At 42.8% G+C, this 25,955-nt stretch overlaps 1 protein-coding gene across 1 annotated transcript; it reads right to left on the bottom strand.

Moving 5' to 3' along the window:
- Positions 1-354: 354 nt before the first annotated feature.
- On the bottom strand, positions 355-22,244 carry LOC119895427 (low-density lipoprotein receptor-related protein 6-like). The gene is made up of 9 exons (XM_038708561.1): positions 22,107-22,244; positions 20,666-21,093; positions 11,929-12,126; positions 11,659-11,855; positions 11,053-11,187; positions 8,685-9,081; positions 7,320-7,491; positions 562-590; positions 355-475 (listed from the first exon to the last, which is right to left on the bottom strand). The coding sequence occupies exons 1-9, from the start codon at positions 22,242-22,244 to the stop codon at positions 355-357; spliced, it is 1,815 nt and encodes a 604-aa protein (XP_038564489.1).
- Between the last annotated feature and the right edge of the window lie 3,711 nt (positions 22,245-25,955).

Here is a 25,955-nt window from a genome sequence, read left to right as displayed (position 1 = left end):
TGATTCGACTATGTAAATACTTAGTCGGGGACAGCCCTTCTTTCTTGTTCACGTACAATCGGGAGTCTGCAAAGGGAGTTTTATTTTGAAAATCGACCGGATTCTCTCTGCCGTTCTGTGTCCGACTTCCTGCCTGGTTCATCTGCTCTGTGCTGCTTGACGCGGCTTCAGTCAAAAATAGACTGGCCGTGAATATTTAACTTTAGCAAAACTTCAAAAAATAATAAACGCAAATTGAATCGTAATCGCGACATTTGGCACAAAAATCACAATTAGATTTTCCCCCCAAATTGTTCAGCCGTACCGTAAACCCAGGACACCGTTACTGTATCCTGGGTTTCCGTCAGGGCTGTTTCACAGGGTCCCGTACTCACCGAACACCTTGTGTACGTTAGTGGCCTTGAGGCCCATGAGGTCGGGCAGCTGGTCGATGATGAACTCCCTCTCCGCGGTGCGTTTGTGGACGCGTTCGATGCTGCGGCGCTGCCAGTCGGTCCAGTAGATGAAGTCGCCCAGAAGAGTGAAGCCGAAAATGTGAGGAAGTTTGTCCTCCACCAGCACCCGTCGTCCCTCCCGTCCATGTTCATCACCTGAGAGACAGACAGACATACAGAGAGGAGGGGCGTTACGCAGTGAGCGCGCTCAGAAACGGCGTCCTGCGTCACACACATCTGCAAGTAATGTGCATCAAATCAGCAGAACAATAAATATAAAACCTAAAAATAAGAAACTGAAAAGATATACAGAATATTAAAGAACAATTACCATTTTAAATGGATTTAATGAATAAACAGCAATGGAAAAAACTATTTAACGACACTCTGAAAATGTGCTGTGGTTCCAGCAGCTACTTCTTTAAGCTTGAAAATAAAACTATGTTCCATCAAGAGGCAACAAATCTGAAAGAATCGTTTAAACCTGCGTTTTAGCCGCAGGATCTTTACCCTCTTTACAGGATGCCATGACAGCAGAAATTTAGTACTTGATACCAGCAAAAACTCCACGATTCTCGATACCAAATTCGAACCACGTTAAAACAAAATCAATGAATCCCATCATGTCTTTCAACAAACACTCCTTGAAACATCACAAACAACAACTAACAGCTGAGAGAGGATGTCCAGGACAGATGAGAGGTGGTTTGATGTGAATATATTCAGAAATGAGCAAGCTGTTGAAATAACAACCTGTGCATATTTAATTGTTCATTAACTTTCTAAACTTTTCTTTACAAACTCACAGGTGTTTACATTTTTCTATCTATATTTGCAGCTGTCTGAGATTTTTAGTTTAAAAAACAAATCAGTTATTGATGACTGAAATGGATCGTGTTGCCCTTTTCAGACGCTCCCTAACTCCTCCCACAGTAACAGGAGCGTCGGACAGACGTTCAGTTCTGAGCCGAGCTGCAAACTGCATCCAGGCTTTGAAACGAAGTGAAACTAACTTCACCTGGTTCCCAAACTCTTTTCTATTGGACGAGTCGATGTGGAGCCGTCGCTGCAGCCGTCGCTACCTTCCACATATCGGATCTCCGATACTTGCAGTACCGACATGTTTTAAGAATTTTCGATTTGGTACCCAAGTATCTGTTCTTGTGACATCCCTAACAGGGACTAGGAACCTTTCGAGGAACCGGGGTCTAAAACAAGTTCCAGGGACTTTACCTTTTATTTGTTTTACACTGCGTGAGAAGTTAATCAGTCCTGTATCTACAGTGAAACCCACGTCTCTTCCTGGAACTAAGACTACGTTCCCTTCAGTAAATATTCTGTTCATCACTTAAAACTAAATCTGTAAACCAGAACACACGTTTTCTCCCCCTTTTCTTTTCAGCTAAAACAACTTCTTAAACTTCAAACATCATCTTATCTTACTACGATCGACTGTCTCTCATGATCAAGCACTTTGTGACTAGTTGTCATCATCATTATATTTATACCTGTTTATGAAGTAAAAATTAACATGTTAAAAGCATTGACCCTAATATGCAGAACTCCTCCTGTGGAAGGTTAAAAAGGTGAACAGCCGCCACAATAAGACGACTCAGCAGGTGAATTCGGTCCAGCGCCTCCTCTGACAGGCGGACATTTTCCATAACTAGAACCCCGTACCATCGTCTCTGTTCCCATCATGCCCGGCGGATGTACGGATGTGGGCCGAGCAGACTGATGAAGTTTCCACATTGTGTTTCTCGCTGTGGATACCGAGCGCGCTCAGAAGAGCTCAGGCGACCTGGCAGCACATCGCAGCGCCGCTAATTAGAAGCAACAGCCAGAGCAAACAAACAACGGCAGCATATGGCCGCCACATTTCCTCTTCTTCTCCTCCTCCTCCTCCTCCTCTCACACACACTTTGACATCTCACTCCTCCGAAGCAGCGGCAGCGTTTCTAAACCCAGAACTGAGACTTCCAGGAGCTGCTCGACTAAACCTGGAACCGACTTTAAAACAGATGGTAAAGGAAAAAAAAACATTTTATGACTGAACGAGACTACAAAGTTCTGCTGAACAAAGCTGCCATATGAAGCAGGGAGCTCAGGGTTTGGGTCCAAGATGTTAGCCATATTTCATTAACCCTTTAATGCCAGAGTATGAGCAGGATTCGCCTCATTCAGAGTCTGCAGATAGATGTAACACTACAGAAAAAGATCATTTCCTACAGCTGTATTTACATGTAATTCAAGGCATGTGAGCGGTGTGCACGACTTTACCTTCAGTCTAATGTAAGTCGCATGTTTTTATGTTGTGTCATTCTTCAGGTATTATGTCTTGTTGTAGTTTCTTGTCCCATACTGGACTGAGCGTCTGTCTGTGTGTTTATGTTGGACCAGCCTTTTATTCATTTTAGGGATCATATCTGTATATTATCGTTACTTAAGCCGCGTTCAGACTGCAGGCCAAGGTGACTCAGATCTGATTTGTTTATAACAGTGTGAACACGTCACAAGGACTCTGTCATATGTGGTCAAAATCAGACACAGGTCAGGCCGTCTGAATTGTGGACAGTCAGATCGGAGTTAAACGTGAAAGGCTTTTTCTTGACCGTATATGTAACAGTGATTGCGTACTTGTGAGGTTAAAAGCCGTCTTGCGAGACTCACGCAATTCACATTTTCCACACGCCGTGAAAAACAAATGATTAACTGATAACGTCGACAGCGAAAAAATGTTTTTCACTTTTCCAGCTGTTTGGGAAACAACAGACGGACTTTTCTTGGTCTTGAGAAGCTGACACACTGTAACCCACACTCAGACAAACACTCGCTATACGCACCTCCCGATACCTTATAACAGCACCTGTCACGTAGATGATGATGGAAAATTTAGTAGCGGCGGTCATAATTCAGCAACATGCAGAGCGAATCAACTGGCACACGACGTGATAGTAATCAAGTGAACCTGACAGTTGAGTGGTAATGTAGCTGGTAGAGTTTTACAATATGAACATCTAATAAAAACTAAAGCAGCCTCGCTCTGTTTGGGACGGTGAGCTGCTGAAGTTCACATGTGAGGATTTGTGGTGAGATTTCAGCCTGATCACAAGGGTTTCACCTAGTTTCAGTTTCCGCTTCCTTGTCTCATCCTAACATACAGTCCCAAACGGGTTTCTGTGTCTGTCAGACGGCCTGAAGGGGAAACTACTAGCTGGGCAATAACATAATGCGCAGCAGAGTATAGGACAGGTAGACAGGTAAAAAGCTGCAGAAACACAGGAGCTATTAAAGTCCAGGAGTTTCTAACTGAATTAATTTCTCATTGAGGTGAAAAGGAGCCACATGCACATTTAAAGAGGTCACTTCCCCAAACAGAGACACAAAGAGGAGGGAAGGCTGAATCATGAGTAAGCAGGGATGATATTAAATAAGAGGAGAAACAGATCTGAGAGCAGCACAGACTTGGATTCTGTAGAGGTTTAGAAAAAATTCATAAAATTCGGCATTGATTTCTTAAAAATAGTGTGAAAATCTCTTCCTGTCACACCCCTTAGTGTTCAGGCCTGTTCATGTGAGACTCTGCAGCGTTGTTAGAATAATGACCAAATAAAGTTTCATCTCTCCAGATACTTCTTGTTAAACTTCTTGTTAAACATTTTGGTGGATCAGTGCTTTATGTGCTGCAGTTCAATCATTTCAAATTCAATGCAAATAACAACACATGGTTTTTTTGATGCTGAAAAGCCACCAAACTTGACATGCTGATCCAGTCTGTCCAGCGGGTGGCGCTGTCGCACATATTTTACGGTAAGATTTTAGCTCCAGGTCACCAAATCCAGCATGTTCTCCAAAACTGTACTCACAAAGCCAACGATGACAGTGATCGGCCCGGTTTGACCGACCTTCTGAGCCTGGTTTACCTGCTTCAAGTCCAGCTGGTGGTGTTTTTAGAGCTGGGTTATTCAAACTAGGTGCTGCAAAGTTAGTCTGATATGAAGCTTTTGTTCAGTTGGGGAAAAAAACCACAGCGGAGGTCGAGAATTAGACGAAAATAGCCTCCACGGTTTTCTGCGTCAGGAGCACGGCAGCAACACAGAGTGACAAGAGTTAAATCTTGTCCTACAACATGCAGAGAGACTTTCAGTGTCAACAGCCGAGAAATGTCAGGAATCTACAGACAGAAAAAAACCCAGCGAGGCCTGTAATCTGCGCAGTCCTTTAACTGATCAGCGACGCTATTTGCTGCTCCCAGATCAGCCCCTGCATGGCCGGCTGCCATCTTTCAAAACATCCCACACACACACAAACTCGGCTAGAGCGGTATATAAATATAAAATGAAGTTTCCATCCTCAGTGCGATGGCCTCAGCCAAAAGGTCTCCGCTGGTTTGGGAGTTGTGACCGCAGTGCGGCGACGGTTTCAGATTCGGGGTCTATTCTAAACAGAGCCGACCGCAGCTGGAGTGCAGGCCACAATCGGAACCAGATGTGGGATTTGGCCGCAAAAACCGGGTCCTCCGAGAAACCTGAGGGAGGCCAGCGGAGGCCCCTCGGCCCCTCCCCGAGCGAGCGAGCGAGGCCAGAACCATCATCACCACTTTTAAAAGGGGGCTTTGAAAGGGGGCTGGGGGCAGGCGGGGTGGTGGGGTCATGCCAACCCCGGAGAGGAAAACCAGAAAAATAAAAACCAGGGTGAGATGGCGTGAGGATGCAAACCACAGAGAGAGAAAAGGCTCCATCAGAGTCGTGTTTTCATACCCAGCAGGACTGTCGACAGCCGACAAGCAGCTCTGACTGAAAATCATCTCTGTTTGTACCAGAATTCTTATTTTCATGTAAAATAAATGTATTTCCATAACTGGCTAATGTAAGAAATCCAAATACTTACGATCCCAAGATTTCTGAAGACTTTAGTGATCCCCTAACTTTTCCTCCAGCGCCACCAGCGGGTCGATGTTTAGGTCAAGGCTTTGCTTTAGAGCTGCATTGCATCTGTTGCCTGACATTAAATAAACTAATAAATTACAGCCCCGTTTACAGGGAGTCCAGTTCTCATTAAACCTGAACTTGAGGATGAATAAACTGTAAAATCATTTATTAAATGCATCTGTTAGTGATGCGGCAGCCTCGTCAGTGAGCTGCTGGTGATCGGTTTTAGCGCTCCTTGAGAGTTTTGGGGACGTAGTGAAAGACTTAGTTTGGAGCCCTAAATGTCCTCAGTCCCCATCATCTTTTTCTAAACGTGAACACGGATCCTAAACGACAGCATTACTGGCTAGTGTTGAATATATAGTTATACTGTTGAGACTAATGCAGCTGAATGACGTCACTTTTGACAAACTGAATCCTGCTCTCCTTTAAACAGCAGCCACGCTATGAAATCTACAGCAGAAACAACGTGTTAATGACAGAGAGAACATGCAGATGAGACCGGACTCTGCAGGAATAATGGGATTATACATGACTTGTCTTTGTTTTAAATTCGGCATTCTCAAGGGCTTTAAGTTGAAAAGCAGTGGGGACAGATTAGGGGCGTGTGCGGTGACGATACACGACACTGGCTTCACAAGAACGAGACGAGAAGATATTTTACCAGCATTTTGAAGAAATATAGGCCCGGCAGTCCTCCCCCTGAAAATTATGAGCATTAAACACTTAATTTCTTGCATTCTCTTGAAATGATCAGCACCAGTTTCTGTCTTTTCTGCGCTAATATGGTGGAAATGTTATTATTTATATAAAGGGAAACACAAAATTCAGGTAGCAGTTGACAATTCAAACAAACAAATATAATCGAGTTGTTTTCAGATATACTGGAGATCAAGTAATATCATCCCTGCTGAGTCATGATTTAGTCAGAAAACTTGGCCAAAAGGAAACTGTGTCAAGGACTTGTGTTAAAGTTACTCATCGCCGCATGTTTTTGGGTCATTTTATAAACAGTAGCTTGTTTTTTGGACAACGCACATTTGTTTCTTCTATATTAACAGTAAATGTTTTCTTACTGTGCAAACAGACCTTTCTCAAAGCATTTCCATTTCCTTGTTAACATTTCTTGTCATGCTATTTTTCACAACAGCTAAATCGTCCGTTTCTGACAGTGATGGGAACATGCCCCCAGCATCCTCAGCGTAAATGACACATATCAGGGGATTACATGTCAGCCGCCGGTCGCCCCGCTCTCTAAATATCAGCTAGTTTTTGTCTGCATATGTAAAAGTATTTGGGTGCAACACAAACACATCGACTCCACCTGCTGTACGCCGTCCAACAGTTCTAATTATTCATATTCATCATCGCGTGGAGTTAACTCAGTTCCATCTGAGCCCTCCTGCTTGACTCCCAGAACGCACCTGGTGCTTCAGTCATTTAGAGCTATCAAGGGTAACTGAAGTCCATCTGATTTCCAGCTGTGACCTGGATGAGTGAGAACAGACGGTTTCTTGTCTGACCCTGGGTCGTGTTCCTCGTCATTTAGTACCGCAGGGGCAACAATCACTCACCTGTGAGCACCAATAATCAAACTGACGGAGTGAGGCGGGTAAGTTAAGGGCACAAATGACTGATTTAGTATAAATACCGGCAACCTCACAGAGTGACTGTTGGCGACACTTTATTCTGAAGGCCGACGGGAAGCATCAGGCGGCCTCTCGTGGCCTTTGGCTCGCTGCTCGGCCCGGCGGGAGGCCGTGTTCAGCAGATAACCGTCACAGCGAGGAGCCACCGGGAGCCAGCAGGGGCTCGGCTTCAAAAGGAGGCAGAGAGCAGGAACTCCAAGCATTCAGCTGCACGGATCGTCCGGGTGACTGCAGACTGAATATTAAACGCCCAGGTGACTCACGCACGCAGAATGGAAAGACTGACGGCAGATAAAGACACCAACCTCGATCTTATCGGTCTTGGCGTCTCCCCAGTAGATTTTGCGTTCGTCGTAGTCGAGGGCGAGGCCGTTGGGCCAGCCCAGCGAGGTGTTCACCATCACCACCCGCTCCATCCCGTCCAGATCAGCTCGCTCGATCTTTGGCACCTCGCCCCAGTCGGTCCAGTACATGTACCTGGAACAGGAAGAGAGTAATCACTGCAGAGCTCGTTTCTACTGAAGACAAACGGAGCACTGCAGAGCTGCTTCCACTCACTTTTGTTTCTTTTATGGAAGTTTCTGAATGCTTTTCAGTCTCATGTAAAATATCGCTCCAAAAGGTGCTACACAAATAAATCAGTTTGTCTGGCTGTAGTTGTGAAAGCCGCCGCCGCCCTTACGCACAACACTTTGTTCCTGACCGTCATTATAACGGAGAGGTGGACAAATTTTAGCTGCAGCGAAGCACATCATACTTTGTGCAACGAGTCATTAATCAGCAACTAATTTGATAAATCATTATTCAGAAAAAAAGAATTCTCTGCTTCTTCCAGCTTCTTAAATGTGAATATTTTTTTTCTTTTCTTTTGTTTCTTTGATCCTCTGTGACAATAAACCGAATCTACTTGGTTTACAAAACACGACACGTTAGAACGTCATCTTGGACTTTGGGAAACACTGATTGACAGTTTTTACCCTTTTCTGATATATATATATATATATTTTTAGACAAAACAATCAGTCGAGAAAATAATCGACAGATTAGTTGACACAAACTTCTATTGAGTGACTGACTGAAGTACTGATTGCGTCCTGTTGGTTGATATGTGACTGATTGATATCTTGTACATATAATTATTTACAAATAAACTTGAATATGTATATTTTAATTAGATCAAAATGACTGTATGATCCAATAAGGATGGGCAATAAAATTATAATAATAATCGCGATATAATCCTCAATATAACAAATGTTCAATAAATGTTGGATTTAATCTGAAACATGAACAAATTAGTAGTTAATTTTTCTATTAAGATATTTATTTTGTTGGAGAAAACAGACTGAAAAAAGATTTTACTTAATTTTACTCAAGTATATTTGTTGAAAACGGTTTTGAATGTTCTGCCTCAGATGTGAGAAGTGATCCACTGTTTGGCTTATCGAGACCAAAATGATATTAAATCTTTTAGCTTGGTAACATTTTAGGCCACATCGCCTAAACATTTTACATAGAACACTAAACTTGTAACTATGGACTTGTTTTAATCAGATCACCAGTGTTCAAAGTAGTTTCCCAAAAACTAATAGATTTGTCTGACAAACAATAAAAAATGGAAAAGCAAATATTTACCCTTTAAAATAAAAATCAGATCTGACTGGACTCACCCGGCCACAGGGTCCAGTACGATGGCTCTCGGCTCGTCCAGGTCTTCAGAGATCAGGATCTTGCGCATGGTCCCGTTGAGTCGGGTCACCTCGATGCGGTCGGTCCCGGTGTCGGTCCAGTAGAGGTTCCGGGCGATCCAGTCGACGGCGATGCCGTCGGGGTGGTTCACCTGAGACGTAACCACGAACTGGGCGTCGCTGCCGTCCAGCAGGGAGCGGCGGATGGCCTTCACGTCGTCATCCGTCCAGTAGATGTATCCCTCCACCGGGTCGTAGTCGATGGCGATGGCGTGGCGGATGTCGTCCACCTGCAGGATGATGTCGGTGAAGTCGGGCATGTCCAGAGAGATTCGCCGCAGGTCTGTTCGCCGAGCCAGCAGCAGCATCTGAGTGGCACCTGAAGGGCAACACGGAGGTCGGGGTTCAACTGGGGTTCAGCTGCTTTACAGGGTCGAGAGTCTCGCCATGCACCACAGGCCGCCGGTGAGTACGCAACGCCGTTTGTTAAATTGTTAAACCTGAGTACTGACAGAAAACTTTCCCCACATTGGAAACACTACCCACGTTTTATTTATCGTTTTTAAATGCGTCAAAATTAAAATATAACCACTTGTCAGGTTTCCAAACAAAAGTCGTTCAAATTGTTTCTTTTTTTAAAAGATTTTTTTGGGCATTTGGTCTTTATTTTGATAGGATAGTGGATAGCGAGGAAATAAGGGAGAAAAAAGGGGGCGACACGCAGAAAAGCTGGCCCGCTGCAGTAAAGACTTGTACATGGGGCGTGTGCTCAACCGACGTAGCTCAAATTTTAACCAGATTTCCAAAATATTTTCAACAGAAAACCTGACTTGCTGCTCGTGTCCACCCACTGCTGCTGGAGCCGATTCGCCAGTCGCTGCCGTCAAACCACCGCAGCAGCAGAAGGAGGACGCAGCGAGGTGACGCTGTTAAAACGATGAAAAACCACGTGTGTTATTTTATAGACCATATGTGATGTCTTCAAAACCCCAAACATATTCAGTTTATAAATATATAAAATCATAAAACAGCCACATTTGAATTGTGGATTGTACCTTTAACTCCCTGAATCCAAATCATCGTTTTTTTTTTTGTTGCGACGTTGAACAAAAAGCGACAAATTAGCAAAGCTTCAACATCCCAAACTTCACGATGTGTGGCGTGCTGGTGAGGCTGGTGGTGGAGGGGCGGCTGCAGTCAAACAATAAAAGCTGCTAACCTTTGAGGTCAGACTGCGACCACGTTTTAACTCAGACACTCTCTGATTTAAGCAAAAAAAAAGAAAAAAAAAGAAACCCTACTGAAATGGTTAAACCCACGGCAGTGAAAGGACACATTGTCTGCGGGGGGAACATGTGATCCCGTCCTACACAAAAGCCCCCCCCCCACCTTCAGTGCTCCCTCGCTCCACGGGCTGCAGGACCAAAAAAATGTAAATAGAAAAGGCAGAGAGGAGGAGGAGGGGGGTGTCCAGAGCTGCCATTCAAACTGCTGGGGCCGGTGATGGAGTGGGGTTACCATGGCGCACACCACCTTTACACGCCTCAAAAGACGAGCGTTCAAAAGACGACGAAAGTGATTGATGCGACGGGGAGAAGCGCATGTAAGACTTTTATTTAAAAATCAGAGAAAAAGCTAATGAGGTTTGGTCCCAAAGTCTGGTTTCCCATTCCTGCAGGAACACAAAACACACACTAATGAATTCAATATGTCCGCTCGGGCTGAATTCTTGTAAACAGCTTTTCCTTTTTCTTCTTTCTGAAAATAATAGATAATCTCCAAACTTTTGTGTGTTTTCACTGACGCAGCGCAGGAAGTATTTGGATCCTTTTCGGTTTCCACTCGAGGGCCAAAGTGCAGAAAATGAGAGCGAGTTTCCTCTGCTGAGGTTCACTTTCAAAATCCACCTTCTATACGCCGATTTCAAGATTAACTTTAAGGTGGACGTCAGGTCTAAGATGATGTTTCTTAATATTTCTGACAACATGATATAGACCTGTGTCCAGCTGGAAATGATCAAACTAAGGTGAGTCTTAATGAGGTCACGGGTCTTGGATATCAGCCAACCCTAATCTGCAGAAGTTGTATCGGTGCATCCATATCCAAATGTTCGGTTTGTCTGTGAAGAAAACAAATCTAGAAGCATCAACCCGATCTGTTGATGAAATGTCTTTTTTCAACTCATTTAAACCAAAGAGTACAGAAGCTTCTTTCTCCACGAGCTTCCATTCAAAGCCAACATTTCTAAAATCCCTGAAAACACAGTGGGACGCTTGAAAACCAACTGAGTAACTGATCTGAGGTTTCTTTTCAGATGTTTGGATGGCGTGCTGATGATGCGCGTCCTCACCGTCTCTGCAGGTCTTCCCGTCCTCCAGCAGCCGGACCCCGGTGGGACAGGCGCACTGATAGTAGGGCTTCAGCGGAGAGAGCAGACAGAGGTGTGAACATCCTCCGTTCTTCACCGAGCACGGGCTGCTCACCACTGTGGACACAGAGCAGACACTCGTTAACAATCAGAAAACCCGACGCTGCAACGGACTTCTACTGAGCTTAAAACAGGAAATACTTTTCTGGTGACTCGGGTCGCATCAGAACTTTTGGACACAAGCGTTGATACGACATCTTCAGTACCAAAAATTCATTTTGATTTCCAAAAGAAGCCAAACATTCAGTTTAAATTATGATTATTTTGGGTTCATAACGCCGTAGTAAACCAGATTAAGAGTGAATATTTGCGCGTTGAGTTTACTCGCGCGACTAATGATGCGCTTCCGCCTGTCAAATGCTGCAAAATGCCCAAAAGGTAACCTCCAAGTGTGTTGTTGACTTCCTCTGACTGAATTTGCTTACATCCTAACTTCAAACCTGAAATGTACAGATTTAAAATGTTGGCACAGAACCAGAAACAGCCCTTTTGGTCGTCTGTCTGCGCTGGGAGGACGTTTGGACTCACATATGTTTTGTCTCTTGGCGCTGAAGACGTGGATGTCCATCGGCGAGAAGATGTCCGAGTGGACGATGCGCTGTTCGGTCCCCGTCTGTTTCCTGCAGGCGTGGATGGAGTGGGTGTTCCAGTCGGTCCAGAACAGAGTGTCCTCGTACAGGGTGAGGGCGAACGGGTGAGGCAGCTCTCCTTTAACCACCACGTCCCTGAAACACACGGCACACGTCAGTAACTAAGTCACGTTCACGCCACTCTCATTCACCTGTGCTGGTTTCGTACCTGGAGGACCCGTCCAGGTTGCAGCGGTGGATGAAGTTGTGTTTGGCGTCGGCCCAGTACAGTTTCTGCTGGCTGTAGTCCAGAGTCAGACCGTTGGGCCAGTAGATGTCTTTATCAATGATCATGGAGCGATTCGTCCCGTCCATCCCCGCCCGCTCGATCTTTGGGATCTCACCCCAGTCTGTCCAGTACATGTACCTGAGGACACAGAGGGACACGTATATACTCAGTACATGTACCTGAGGACACAGAGGGGGACACGTATATACTCAGTACATGTACCTGAGGACACAGAGAGGGACACGTATATACTCAGTACATGTACCTGAGGACACAGGGGACACGTATATACTCAGTACATGTACCTGAGGACACAGGGGGACACGTATATACTCAGTACATGTACCTGAGGACACAGAGAGACACGTATATACTCAGTACATGTACCTGAGGACACAGGGGGACACGTATATACTCAGTACATGTACCTGAGGACACAGAGGGACACGTATATACTCAGTACATGTACCTGAGGACACAGAGGGACGCGTATATACTCAGTACATGTACCTGAGGACACAGGGGACACGTATATACTCAGTACATGTACCTGAGGACACAGAGGGGGACACGTATATACTCAGTACATGTACCTGAGGACACAGAGAGACACGTATATACTCAGTACATGTACCTGAGGACACAGGGGGACACGTATATACTCAGTACATGTACCTGAGGACACAGAGAGACACGTATATACTCAGTACATGTACCTGAGGACACAGAGAGACACGTATATACTCAGTACATGTACCTGAGGACACAGGGGGACACGTATATACTCAGTACATGTACCTGAGGACACAGAGGGGGACACGTATATACTCAGTACATGTACCTGAGGACACAGGGGGACATGTATAAAAGAACACCACGTACTGAAGGTTTGATCCAGATCAAAACCCAGATTGGATCAGGTGATCTAATCTGTCAGAATCCTTTTTCTTTTCCTTTTAACATTTTCAAGATTTGATCTGATCACATTACTTCTGAACAACTGGGCCCAGGTGAGTAAAAGAAACTGAAGGTTGACTCGAGTGTTATAAGCAAACTGTACGTAAAAACAAAACAAAACAAAAAAGCATGTTTCAAAACGGAGAAGTGACCCACAAACAGACGGGCCTCTCCACGTAATCCCATTCAGCCCGACACAAAAGCTTTAACCGATAGTTTGCCCAGGAGCAAAAAGCAGCTACAGCCTTTAAACACAGCAGCTGGTTGGGTTTCACTGCAAACAAAGCAAACTCCAAAACCACCAGATGAGCTGCGAGCAAACCTGCACCAAAGACTGACGCTTTCAAAATCCACGTCAGACCAGACGGACAGAAAACTACAACCCGACTCCGAGTGTAGGAGTTTAAACGTGTCGATTTGCTCAAAACTTTCAGGTGCGTTTACAGCAACAGGAGAAACGGCCCCGGTGAAATGTGGAGCGCACAAACGCATCCCCTCACCACAAGAGCCGCTTTGTGTTTGGTACCTGATGCATTAATCATCCCAGTTGAACAGAGTCCAGCTCTGCGTTCCAGCGTGGATTTGGAAACTCTGCTGCAGAACACAGGCTGACAATATGTGCACAAATCCCACTGCCACAGTCCTGCACTCGCAGCGTGTAACCGCTTTACAGTTTAACTCGTTCTTTACACATCAAATTAAGACTTTTTATGGCTAGAGTGTAATCTAATTTGTTTTTACTCCACTGTAGGTTTTATTTTGAGACACTGCAGGTGAATGGGGTCAAAGATTTAACTAACAGATATCACCATGAAACTTTCCTACTTTTTTTACTTAGATTAGAAGACAATATTTTTTTGTATTACAGGTTTTCTGAAATGTTATGTTTAGATATGCAAATGAGGCCGTATCTGATGAAATACGTGCTAATTTGCATCTATTTCAAGAACTGAAATCTGAACTCTGGATTAAGTCAGGTTCAAAATTATTGTTTTATTTTATTGACATATTAGACTCAAATGTTTTTACAGAGGGGATTTTGGATTTCTGTTTTGATTATTTAATAAGTGAGAAAATACTGTTAACAGGCATTAAAAAATGTTTTTAGGAATAAAATGTTCCATAATTCAGGCTGTGAATGATCCATGAACAAACCGCACCTTCATAATATCGTCTGCTGAAGTGATTTTAGGATGTGAGCGTGAGGAAAAGTCTTTTTGAGAAAACGGCCTACACATTTTCATTGATAATCGATATTTACAGATCAAATCCTTAACAAACAACAACAAAGAACATCTCAAACATCAAAATGGATAAAGCCAATGAGAGCAGGTAGCTACTTTTTCAGAACACTCTGCATCTCAGACGATCCTTCTACCGCGTGTGCCGATCCATTCATTAATCCAGATTCTTTGTCTTTATAATAACAAACAGCTGTTTCGTGCGCAGGATCGCTCATTTCCTGTTTCACATTTTACGTGCGTTTTCTTGATGAAACGTGGTTTGGAGACCAGCGTACCGGGGATCATACGGAGACAGACAGCGGCAGGTCGGAGAAACCTACAGACGCACAGAGACAAACTGGAGTAAAACAAACGAGATGATTTTGGATGTTTTCTCTCCTCTAGTCTGAGAGAAGACATTTTATAGCCCAAAATCTCATTCTGTGTCAACGCCATCAGACTTTATTGTCCTGAAGGAAATTTGTTAAACTGACAAACATCATGTGTGTAAAGGGGAAGGACTCACGCTCTCCATCACATATAAAGGGAAATATCCACGTAGTAAAGGACAGACACAGAGTCGTCTCGGCATCTTCATCCTCTGGCTGGAAAAACAAAACATCTGCCGTGACAACAATGGGCCTTTGTGAAGCAACAACAACACAAACAGGACGCACGCAAACCATTTCACGCACCGATGACCAAGCCTCGGAGCTTGTAGCGGTCACGCTAATGAGACGGATGATGTGTTTCTGTACACACAGACACAGCAGGGAATGTTAAATCAGAAGCTGGCGTGGATATTTGTACAGGAGTGTAAACACAGCTTTGTTCAACACAAATCTGAATCAAACGCCACAGAAAGACTTCTGAAAGCGAGAGTTTGCCCTGTGAGCACAGGAATACAGGCGTGCAAAGGAATGTAGTTATAGTTAGATGTTTTTTTTACTGTGCCAGAAATGAATAAAGTGCAAGTATCAAGTCCAGTAAGAGCTCAGAGCACTGCGACAGAGCAGGTATGAGGTACAGAGGAGTAAACATGACAGGTAGCTCACTGATTGGACGAGCCAACTAGGTGCTCAGGTAACAAAAAGGAACAAAACAACTCGGCGAGAGGATGAAAGGAAACCACAGCCTATACACACTCGACAGGGAGGCTGAATCCTGAACAGTCAGCCAATGAGAGCTGGACACACGGATGGTCCCGCCTCCACAAAAACTTCAAAATAAAAGCACAAACGTCTCTCAGTTACAAACAGTGGAAATTAACCTTTTGGCTCACCTGCCAAGTAGACTGGTAGATGAAACAATCCCTCGGCCAAGCTTATTTTCTACCAGCAAAAATAATAAAAAGCCTTTTTGTATCATATATACATTTGTTTCAGTACTTTTATTTGAGATAATAAAGGTATTACTATAGAGTATACAGAAGAGACCAGAGTCAAATCTGAAGCTAAATTATATTATTGCTATTAAATGTACCTAAAACATAACCGTAAATTATTTTCTAAACTTACAAGATGCTTATTTATCATTCAACTTAAACCTCCTCATCATACTGCTCACTTTCTAAAATCACCCTCTTTGCCTTGTCCAGCAAAATCTGGCCTCTTGCTCCTGACAGAGTCCTGGTGCCACAGCGTCACAGCTTTCGTGGGATCAACATTTTTTTATCCAGCCTATGGATTTTTGTATGTTCTGCTTCAGCCTGCTTTTATTTTGTTGGTTTTGGTTACTGCACCTGGTGGTAGTTAAATTCCAGAAGTATTACGCCGATTTGATCTGTTGATAGTAACAGAGGCGGAACGACATGTCAGTGTTTTGTTACACGTCTGTTTTTACGCCGCTGCTTCTGGTAAAGCTGGATCGCAGTGTGAAAGCACACAGGGTTGCAGCGTTTTATGCTGCAAACTTTTGTTCAGTATTGAATGAGCGAATGCGGCATTTTGCCAGATAATATTTCTGCGGTATCTCTGTGTCAAAGTAGCTTCACTCTCCCCCTTTTTCCTCTGCTGACTACAAAGGCTTGTTGTGTTTAACGTTGTACACCTTTACTCAAGCACTGGAGATTTTCAGGCCAGGCGTCAGAGAGCGGCGCCCAGAACTGGAGCCGAGCGAGCGGCGGTCAACAGAACTGCGCTCAGCAGCTTAACGCACATTCAGCGCTTTTGGTTACTGTAAACGCCAATCAGTATCTGCAACAAGTCCCTCCCTGTCTTTGTGTTTTTAACGGCACGTTCATTCAGGGGGAAAATCACATCACAAAATGTATATTCAAATCTTTAAAATGTTAGAAGAACAAAATGAGTCAATTCTTTGTTGTTTAAATGAATCATTAGGCTATATTGTTTATGAGAAGTAGAGCTATTTAAATCTTTTAAAACCAATAACTTACAAAATAGTCAGGAAAATGAATCGTGATCCTGCCTGAAATAAATCTCGATGTGATATTTTTGCCATATCTCCCACCCCTACAGATAAAAGTCCATCAGTAAATGTTTGGCCACGCGTCAGTACGGAGTGACGCTGCTGGTCTCAGCGTTTATGAATCAGATTGAAACGACTGTACGAATCTGAATAAAGTGCACGCAGTGATATCAGCTTTGTGTCAGCGAGCGGCTCGGTGCGACTTTCATCTCCAACGCCGCGGTGCATCAAACGCCGAGGAGGAAGAGTTTCCATGAATAGGAACCCAAGAGAAAAGAGAAAGAAAGACGGCGACAGCTCCGAATTTAAATAAAAACTAATGAATACATTACAGGCCTCTTTTATCCGAGTCCTAATGGATTTACATCCTAATCCTACGCCTCTCTGGAGTCTGATGCTGGAGCCCGGAGGGAAAGGAGGGAGCGTGCTGATGAAGGGCAGGAAGAGGAGCGAGAGTGTTATATAGGTCCGACATCTCTGGAATAAACATCCCTTACTCTCCAGCAGGGTAACGGAGCGCTCTCAGGGCGGCAGCTGTGGATCACCGTCAGAGAATAAAACAGGAAGCGCAGCTGACTGCGTTAATATCATGTTAAATAAATGTAACATAAGCATTCGTTTTCTCTTTGCTGTCCGGCACAAAGAATTAATATGAAGGCGTCTGGATTGATCTGTAGCCATCGTTGGTTTCCCTTCAGTATAAAAGGGGCTAAGGATTATTCTATCGATTAATGAAACGAATAATCGACTATTCGGATTACGAATCCCAAAATTACACATCGCCTCTCAATTAGCTATCAGCTTTTAAAATAAACTTTAGGTTGTTTAAGTCATGTGCTAATGAACAATCAAGCAATAAAAATTAATACTGCTTTCAAAAATACATCTTTTAATGAACGTTTCTGCTGCAGCAACAGAAGATTCTGCTGAAATCGAGTCCTTTCATGGACCAAACAGGTGAGCAGTGAGAAATAACTGTGTGCCAGCACTGATCTGAGCAGCTGATGGAGCAACTTACACGCCGGCACTGCAACACACCGGACAAACGGACACAATATTTATAGAAAGAAAGGAATAATTTCTTTACATTTGCCGAATTTACAAGAGAGGACCAATAATAACAATTTTGTAGTAGACAGCGTTTCACAACGTTTATATATTTTCCCTTTAGCTCAACAACTCACAAAACTCAGATTTTTTTTAGGGAGTCTGGGGCGGATTAGCCGCCACCTCAGCATACACAGGAGGACTCTTTTATTTTTATAGTATAAACTTGTCCGGTGTAGTGTAATCTTCTGCACTCGGTAGCAACACGTTCTCCAGCTGTGGACGTCGCCATGAGCGATGCATTCTTTATAATTGTAAATTTAGGGCACATCTGCAATCCGTTGTGTAATTCATAATTATTTGCTACTCTCAGCATAATTAACAATCAATTAATTGACCAAGGGAAACGGTATAGGAAACGTTACAGCTCATACCGTGAAGGGACATAGCTTTTTCCCGATTAATCAATTATTTGTCATCCACAGTTTCACAGCTGCTTCCTTCAACAGCTCCGGGTCAAAGCCTGGATTTCTCCCAGTTCTGGATCTGTTGGAGAGCTGATTCAGGCAGACGTTTCACCTGAAAATCACCAAAGGTGATGACGCAGTTTGCAGTTAATAATTCAATAACCGTTTTGTTTTTCAATCTGAAACTCTGCCAGTATAGATTGAGACCACCCTTAAACATTTCACACCCGTGAGTTTGTAAAGAAAAGTTAAGAAAAGTGCTGAATTTAATAATTAAATATGCACAGGTTGTAATTTCAACATCTTGCTCATTTCTGATTATACTGACATCAAACCACCTCTCATCTGTCCTGTACATGGGATTTATCGTTTTGTTTTTTATTGTGGTATCGAATTGGTATCAAAAATCATGGAATTTTACTGGTATCCGTTTCAACTACTAAACTTCTGGTATCGTGACATCCCTAGTAACGAATGAGGCGACGTTAGGTCGGCGTAGCAGCTCCTAGGACGCATGAGACATGGACTGTAAAATGCTCACTGCAGTTCAATCATATGCAGAAAGTTAGGAACCGAGAAGCAGAATCAAAACGCACGGGTCTTTAAAATTTGGTTCTTGGTCCCCAAACCTATCTAACGGGCGCTTTCATAATCAATCCTTCAGCTAACCGTTTTCCCGATCAATCAATTATTTGTTTGATCTCCAGAATGTCAGAATACACTGTCAAAATGTCCTCAAGTCCAAGGTGACGTCTTTATCAGCTCAGGTCACATGACACCTGAGTTCTGGGTGTATTTGTATGCGAGTGTTTCGCCTCCTCTCTCTCTCTCTCTTTATCTCCAGCTGATAGAAGACATTCCTCCGCCGCCGACAGCGAGCTCTTCGTCTCTCCTCATCCTCAGCAGAGATAAATCCTCAACACTGATGCTGTTGTTCTGTTTCCAGTAGGACTCGATGGACGGCGGCCTGCTGGAGGAGCAGCTCACCCGCCCTGCAACCCAATCTGATCCAGGACAAGCTCCAAACAAAGCGGCAGAAACACACCCCTCCTCCTCCTCTTGTTCAGGAGTCAGAGCCTCGGGCAAGTCAAACCTCCGCCGCCTCTGCGTTCGCACACATCTGCCCAGCAGAGAGGTTTTTAACCACAAACACACACAGAGCTCATTTCCACACCGACAGTGTGAGTATCTGCTGTGAAAACACACGTTAAAGACTTTCTAGGAACGAGTCGGGCTCTCACTTCCTCTTTTCTGATCCGAGCTGAGTCTAAAACACGTCAGAGACAAACAGTTTACTGTGAAATAAAACTTGAACTACAGATAATCCAGTTTTGCCTTGTGACGTTAAATTAATACTTTTAATTAGCTTTCTTGCCGAGCGTTAGATAAGCTACAGCCAGTAGCCAGATAGCTTAGCTTAGCATAAAGACAGGAAGTAGGGCTGCAGGATTATTGGGAAAAAAATGCAATGTTTTTCTTTTCTGTGTTATATTGCATTAAGAGAAATTACAGAAATTTTCACCAAATGACTTCAATGGGTCCATTTGAAAAGAATTAAGCATCCTATAATTATTGGGGTGATTTGGTGGGAAAATCCATAGAAAATAAAGATGAATAAGCTGAAAGTTATTTTAACTCTGAAGACTTTTTGTTGAGTGCAAACTAACTGTGATTACGATTCGATTTCACAATTAAACAAATAAAAACAAAATCTGGCGAGATAGTTCCTGCTGCTACAGCTAACATCCCAACAGCACTATAACTATAAAGTAAGCTGAGTGTCCGTGGGCAGGTCATTTAACGTTACCTGACTGACACACGTCATGGCTCGCACTGCGGGACCGTGTTGTGTGGCATGTCCATTATTTTTAATGCAAATTTCTTCCCTGTGACACCGGCACATGTGAAAGAACGGACCGTAGCGAAGTTAGTTTCAAGCTGGAGATCAGTTTTACATTGAACATTTGATAGATGTTTCCAACTTCAAACTAACTTCACCGCGGTGCAAAGCGCCGTTCCCTCACCAAAATATTACGGTAAAGTGTGCAATTTGCGACACAGCGATATAAAAGATAGAGGACAACCAGCACCGCGTCGTGGCCGGCGCTCATTTTCAAGATGTTGACCAAAGCTAACGGGGGCGGAGCCTGCTTTGGATGTTTGATAAACTGATCAAGAACAGTATTGTGATTGGTAGTTTGCTGTGCATGCAGAGCCTGTTTGTCACGACTCACTAACAACAGAAGCTAAAAATACCCAGATGTTGTACTGATTCTCCTGTGTGCATTGTCCCATAATGGTGTTGTGTGTAATGCCACAAATGCCCCACAAATATGTTTCAAAAGCTCCTAATTCAGTCACCGACACTGACGATTCAGTTCAGCGTTAAGTTTTAGTGAACTCCTCCCACTCCGACCTTCATCAGGACGAGCTAGCTTCACATCACAAGTTAAATGTGGTGCTTTTTAACCTTCAATCAAGACTCAAAGGGAACCAGGAGACCACCACTGGTTCCTGATGCCCGCTCTGCTGTGAACCGGAAGGCAACAGACTCACCCTCGTTCTGGATCCAGGGCGATGGCTCTCGGCTGATCCAGTTCCTGCCAAAATAAAACTTTCCTCAGAGTCCCGTCTAGCTCCGCCACCTCGATCCGATTGGTTTCCGAGTCCGTCCAGTAAAGTTTACTCCCTAACCAATCACAGGCCAGTCCATCCGGGGAGGCCAGACCCGGGACCACAGTCTGGACCGCGCTGGCCCCCGACTGATTAAAGACTGTTCGTTTGATGGCTTCCTCGCTAACGTCGCTCCAGTAGATGAGGCCCTGTGAGTAGACGTAGTCCACAGCAGCGGCGTCCTCCAGCCCTCCCACCACCACGGTGGCGTTGGCCTTCTCGTGTGCCGCGTCCACGAGCCGAAGGTCCCGCCGGTTCGCATACAGCAGCAGCGGCACGCCTTGAAGAGATGGAAAAATACACAGTTTAAACTACGAAAAATGCACTGGGGAAAACAGACAATACACAGTTTCAACTGGGGGAAAACCACAAAAATACAGTTTCAACTGGGGAAAACAGACAAAAATACACAGTTTCAACTGGGGAAAACAGACAAAAATACACAGTTTCAACTGGGGAAAACAGACAAAAATACACAGTTTCAACTGGGGAAAACAGACAAAAATACACAGTTTCAACTGGGGAAAACAGACAAAAATACACAGTTTCAACTGGGGGAAAACCACAACAATACACAGTTTCAACTGGGGGAAAACCACAACAATACACAGTTTCAACTGGGGGAAAACCACAACAATACACAGTTTCAACTGGGGAAAACCACAACAATACACAGTTTCAACTGGGGAAAACCACAAAAATACACAGTTTCAACTGGGGAAAAAACACAAAAATACACTGTTTCAACTGGGGAAAAAACACAAAAATACACTGTTTCAACTGGGGAAAAAACACAAAAATACACTGTTTCAACTGGGGAAAAACACAAAAATACACTGTTTCAACTTGGGAAAAACACAAAAATACACCATTGATACTACAGAAAACACAGAAAACATACAATAACGATGAATAAAGAAATACACACTAATTTTCAAACTATTTCTTTGCACATCCGATATGTAATTTTTTCGGCCAAACGATCTTGAAAACAGTAGAATTCACTGTTGAAAAGGGGAATATTGTAATTTAGGTAGTTGTAGTCAGACTGTGGGAAACTGTGGCTGCCATTTTAGACTCAATAATCAATTGAAAGGCGATTAGATAAATGATTTGTTCGCTGTAGCTTCAGGGAAGATAAACAGGTTTTTCTAGCTGCCACAACGTCCAGGTCCACTTTAGTCTTACTAACGAGTTATTAGTGAAAATCTATTAGCAGCAGACAAACATCAGCAGGCTGATAATCCGGCGTTGATTTGAGTTACAGAACTTGACGACTGTGAATAAGCTTTGAGAAAACAAAGCCTGTGGTCGGTCTGCTAACGCGACGTGTTGACAAGGCAGCGAGGGCCAGCCGAGCCGCTCCGTTTCCTCTCTGCTGGATCCTGGCACTCGGCCGAACCCACAGTTTCACACCTCCAGCGTCGGACCACAGAGGAGGTCGCCGTGAGCCCCGCTGCATCCGGCTGCCGGCCTCTTTTCACTTCACTCAGGGGGGATTTCCTTCTCCAAATATTTACTGAATCACTTCAGAACCTCTCGAGGTAATGTCCTTTCATTACCAGTTTAACACGTTTATCTAAATGTTGTTAAACTGACTATCTTTGGGTTTTCGACAAAACAAGACATTTGGACTTTTTTAGTTCAAACTAAAAATCATATAATCAAGACAATCAGCAGATTAATTAATAATGAAAATAACCTTTCATTCAAAACACAAACCAGTGGTCTGTAACGATCAGATCTACTCCAGTAAACTAGATTCTTCTTGGGGACAAATATCTGCGATAAAATATTCTAAAGTCAAGGGCCACACAATTGCTTTCACCACATCTCACAGGCTTCTTCAGCGACTGGAAGCTGCTCAGGTGTTCCCTCGTGGTCCTACATGGGGGAGACTGTAACCCGGACAAGCTCCAGAAAACTCGAGTTTAGAATATTTTATCTAAGACAGACAGCTGTTTACTGATGCACAAATGGAGAAAACTAAACCGATCACAAAAACCTGACAACAAACGTCAGACAGACCGAACGCCTGACGAAGCAGATTCAAAACCACGGATGGTGAAAAATGCTGAAAACTCGTCTTTATGTCAGATTCACTGAATAATCGTAGCAGCTGTGGCTCGCTCGGTAACATGGGGTTGGAATCGCAAACCGAACATTTAAGAGACAGACTGGTGAAAGGGTTTGTTCTGTCCAGTAACAACTTGTTTACAAGAGTGGAAAAATAAAAACTGGTAAAACTAAATAAGCTGGTATCCTCTTTACTTTGTGCAATAGTGACATTAAAGGTAACCCAAACTGACAGTTGTTATTAGCTTTGATAATCAGCCCATCTGTGAACAGTTTCTTACATTCAGTGTAATTAAATAAGTCATTTAACATGAAAATATTAACGCATATGTTAATAAGTTCTCCATAATAAAGTTCAGAGCTGAAAAACATAAGTTCAATAATCAGGTAGTCGATCTACAGAACATTTAAATGTAGCTGTTAATTAATGAATCGTTTCATGTCATATTTCATGGATCGCTCCAGCTCGTCCACCGTAAGGCTCTGAGAAACATTTATTCACATTTTACTGCCATTTTGTCCGTTAAACGATTAAATCCGGAATGAAACAAACACCTGAATCAATAATGGAAACGATCGTTATCTGCAGCCACAGATGAAATAAACACAGCGGTGTTCGTGTTCAGAGAAAAGCTCCGTTTAAATCCAAGTAAACATGAACTAATTACAGAAAACTGAATCTCTCCGTATGTTTAAGTGCTGCGTTTGTTCAGCTTACCTGCGGCGACTCTCTGGGTTTTACTTCTTTTTTTTTTGATGATCAATTAATCATTTTAGTCACAAATATGTCAAACATTCTTTGATCACAGCGTCTCCACTGTGGGGATTTAGATTTACAGTGTGTATTTCTATCCATCTATACACATTTACCTTTATAAAGTCAAATAAACCAGTGTGTTGGTGAGTCCTGGTGACTAGAAGGAGTTTGTTCGTTAGCTTAACACCACAGCTATGACACACATTTCTGTAAATGACAGTGGTGGACGAAGTATTCAGATCTTTCGCCTAAGTAAAAGTACTGATACCACAGTGTAAAAGTAGTCTATAACAAGTAAAAGTCCTGTAAAAAGTAAAAATGTCCCCTGTGACTGTGACTACATAGTATATCAGAGTATAATTCCTCATGCCTTCATGTTAAAGCAGGATGTTACTGCTGTAGCTGTTGAGTTGGAGCTCATTCTGAACAACAAATCACATCTGATTATATTATAGCACAAGTAAATAATTGTATTTATTCTATCAATCCCATATATATTTTTTAGATATCTTTATATTTACATAGGTTTGTTTATTGTTATTGTTGTGCACCTAGTCGCCAAAACAATTTCCTTGTATGCGTAAAAACAACTTAGCAATAAATCAGATTCTGAGCTATTTTGAATCGGACTGCAGCTCATGATTATTTTCATTCTGCTGAGTATTTTCTGCATTAATCGAATAATTGTTTGTGAAAAAATCTGAAAATACTGACAAATGCAGTCACAGCTACCCAGAGCCCAAAGACTCCTTCATTATGTTTGTTTTCTCCAAACCTCAACTTTATTCACAAACATTTAAATTATTAAAATAATTCATTTGTGAAGCTGGAACCATGAAACGTTTTTCCATGAAAAAAATGACGTAAACGATCAAAATAGTAACCAATAAATTTTCTGTCAACTGACTAATCGTTTCAGCTGCACTTGTAAACTGCTGGGGAGTTTAATTTATAACAAAACATCATATTTTATAGAGTCTTCATAGGTTCTGTGTGTAAACGTCTTTATTTGTAAAGTAACTGAAGCTGCCAGATAAATGTAGTGAAGTAAAAAGCACAATATCTCCCTCTGAGATGTTGGAGTAGAAGAAAATACTCTAAAGTACAGGTACCTCAAATTTGTACTTGAGTAAATATATGTAGTTATGATTATCTAAACACCAATAATAAGCAGCGAGATTATTTATTTGCTTTATCAAATTGAATCTGTTAGAAACTGGTGACATTTCCAGCCTGTTTACGTGACTAAATCCAGAGTTTGCAACAGCGGTGGACAAAGTACTGTACTTAAGTACAAATTAGAGATATTTTTACTTTACTTGAGTATTTTCTTTTCATGCTACTTTCTACTTCTACTCCATCTCAGAGGGAGATATTGTACTTTTTACTTCACTACATGTATCTGGCTGCTTCAGTTACTTTAGAAATTAAGATGTTTACACACAAAATACATGAAGAGTTTATAAAATATGATGTTTTGTTAAATAAATAAACAAGTACAGCTGATAGGATTAGTCAGTTACTGCCAATTGTTTTGATCATTTCTTCATGTGAAAACACTTCACGGTTCCAGCTTCACAAATTTATCAATTTAATAATTTGAATGTTTGTTAATAATGTTGAGGTTGGACAAAACAAGCATTATGAAGGTGTTACATGGGGCTTCCGGGTATCTGTGCCGTCATTTCTCACTAATTTCACAAAACAATCGATTTATTAAGAAAATAATCAGCAGATTGATCTAAAATGGAAATAAGCATCAGCTCCAGTCCAATACGAAATAGTTCAAAATGAGCTCCAGCTCAACAACTACAACAGTAAAATCCTGCTTTAACATGAATACATGAGTAATAATACTCATGATATAATGTGAAGTAGTATACAACAGTCACAGGGGGCATTTTACTGCATTGAGTACTTTTACTTTTAATACTTCCAGCACATTTTTCTGATTATAGGCTAACTTACTTATATACTTTACTTAAGTAACATTTTCAATGCAGGACTTTTACTTGTAACCGAGTACTTTTACATCGAGTATTAGTACTTTTTCTGAAGTAAAGGACCTGAATACTTCGTCCACCACTGGTTAGCAACAAGCTAACAGCCGCTGCTAACGTGTTGTAAATAACAAATCCAGTAATAAACAGGGGCTCCGGGGGGCCAGCGGGACGAGGAGGGAGTCTGGTGAGATCTCCCCCCTCCACCCAGCCAAGTCGGCTCACACTCGGGTTAACTTAATTGTGGTTTTATCCCCCCTCTGCTCCAGAGAAAGCTCGCATAGCTTGGCCGGCTAACGTTAGCCTCGCTCGGGAGAAATCAAAGGCAGAGGCAGAGAGA

Source organism: Micropterus salmoides, unplaced genomic scaffold (genome assembly GCF_014851395.1).
Source record: "Micropterus salmoides isolate LMB-PRFRI ecotype aquatic unplaced genomic scaffold, ASM1485139v1 Ms_hic_scaffold_9, whole genome shotgun sequence".
In the NCBI taxonomy this organism is placed as follows: Eukaryota; Metazoa; Chordata; class Actinopteri; order Centrarchiformes; family Centrarchidae; genus Micropterus; species Micropterus salmoides.
This window is presented reverse-complemented; position numbering and strand designations above follow the sequence as displayed.

Excerpts from the sequence above, each read along its gene's own strand:
- LOC119895427 (XM_038708561.1), bottom strand. The coding sequence starts at position 22,244 with ATGCAGCGGGGCTCACGGCGACCTCCTCTGTGGTCCGACGCTGGAGGT. Across the intron at positions 9,082-11,052 it reads CGGGAAGACCTGCAGAGACG|GTGCCACTCAGATGCTGCTG; the intron begins GTGAGGACGCGC and ends GTTGCCCTTCAG. Across the intron at positions 591-7,319 it reads CCAAGACCGATAAGATCGAG|GTGATGAACATGGACGGGAG; the intron begins GTTGGTGTCTTT and ends TCTGTCTCTCAG.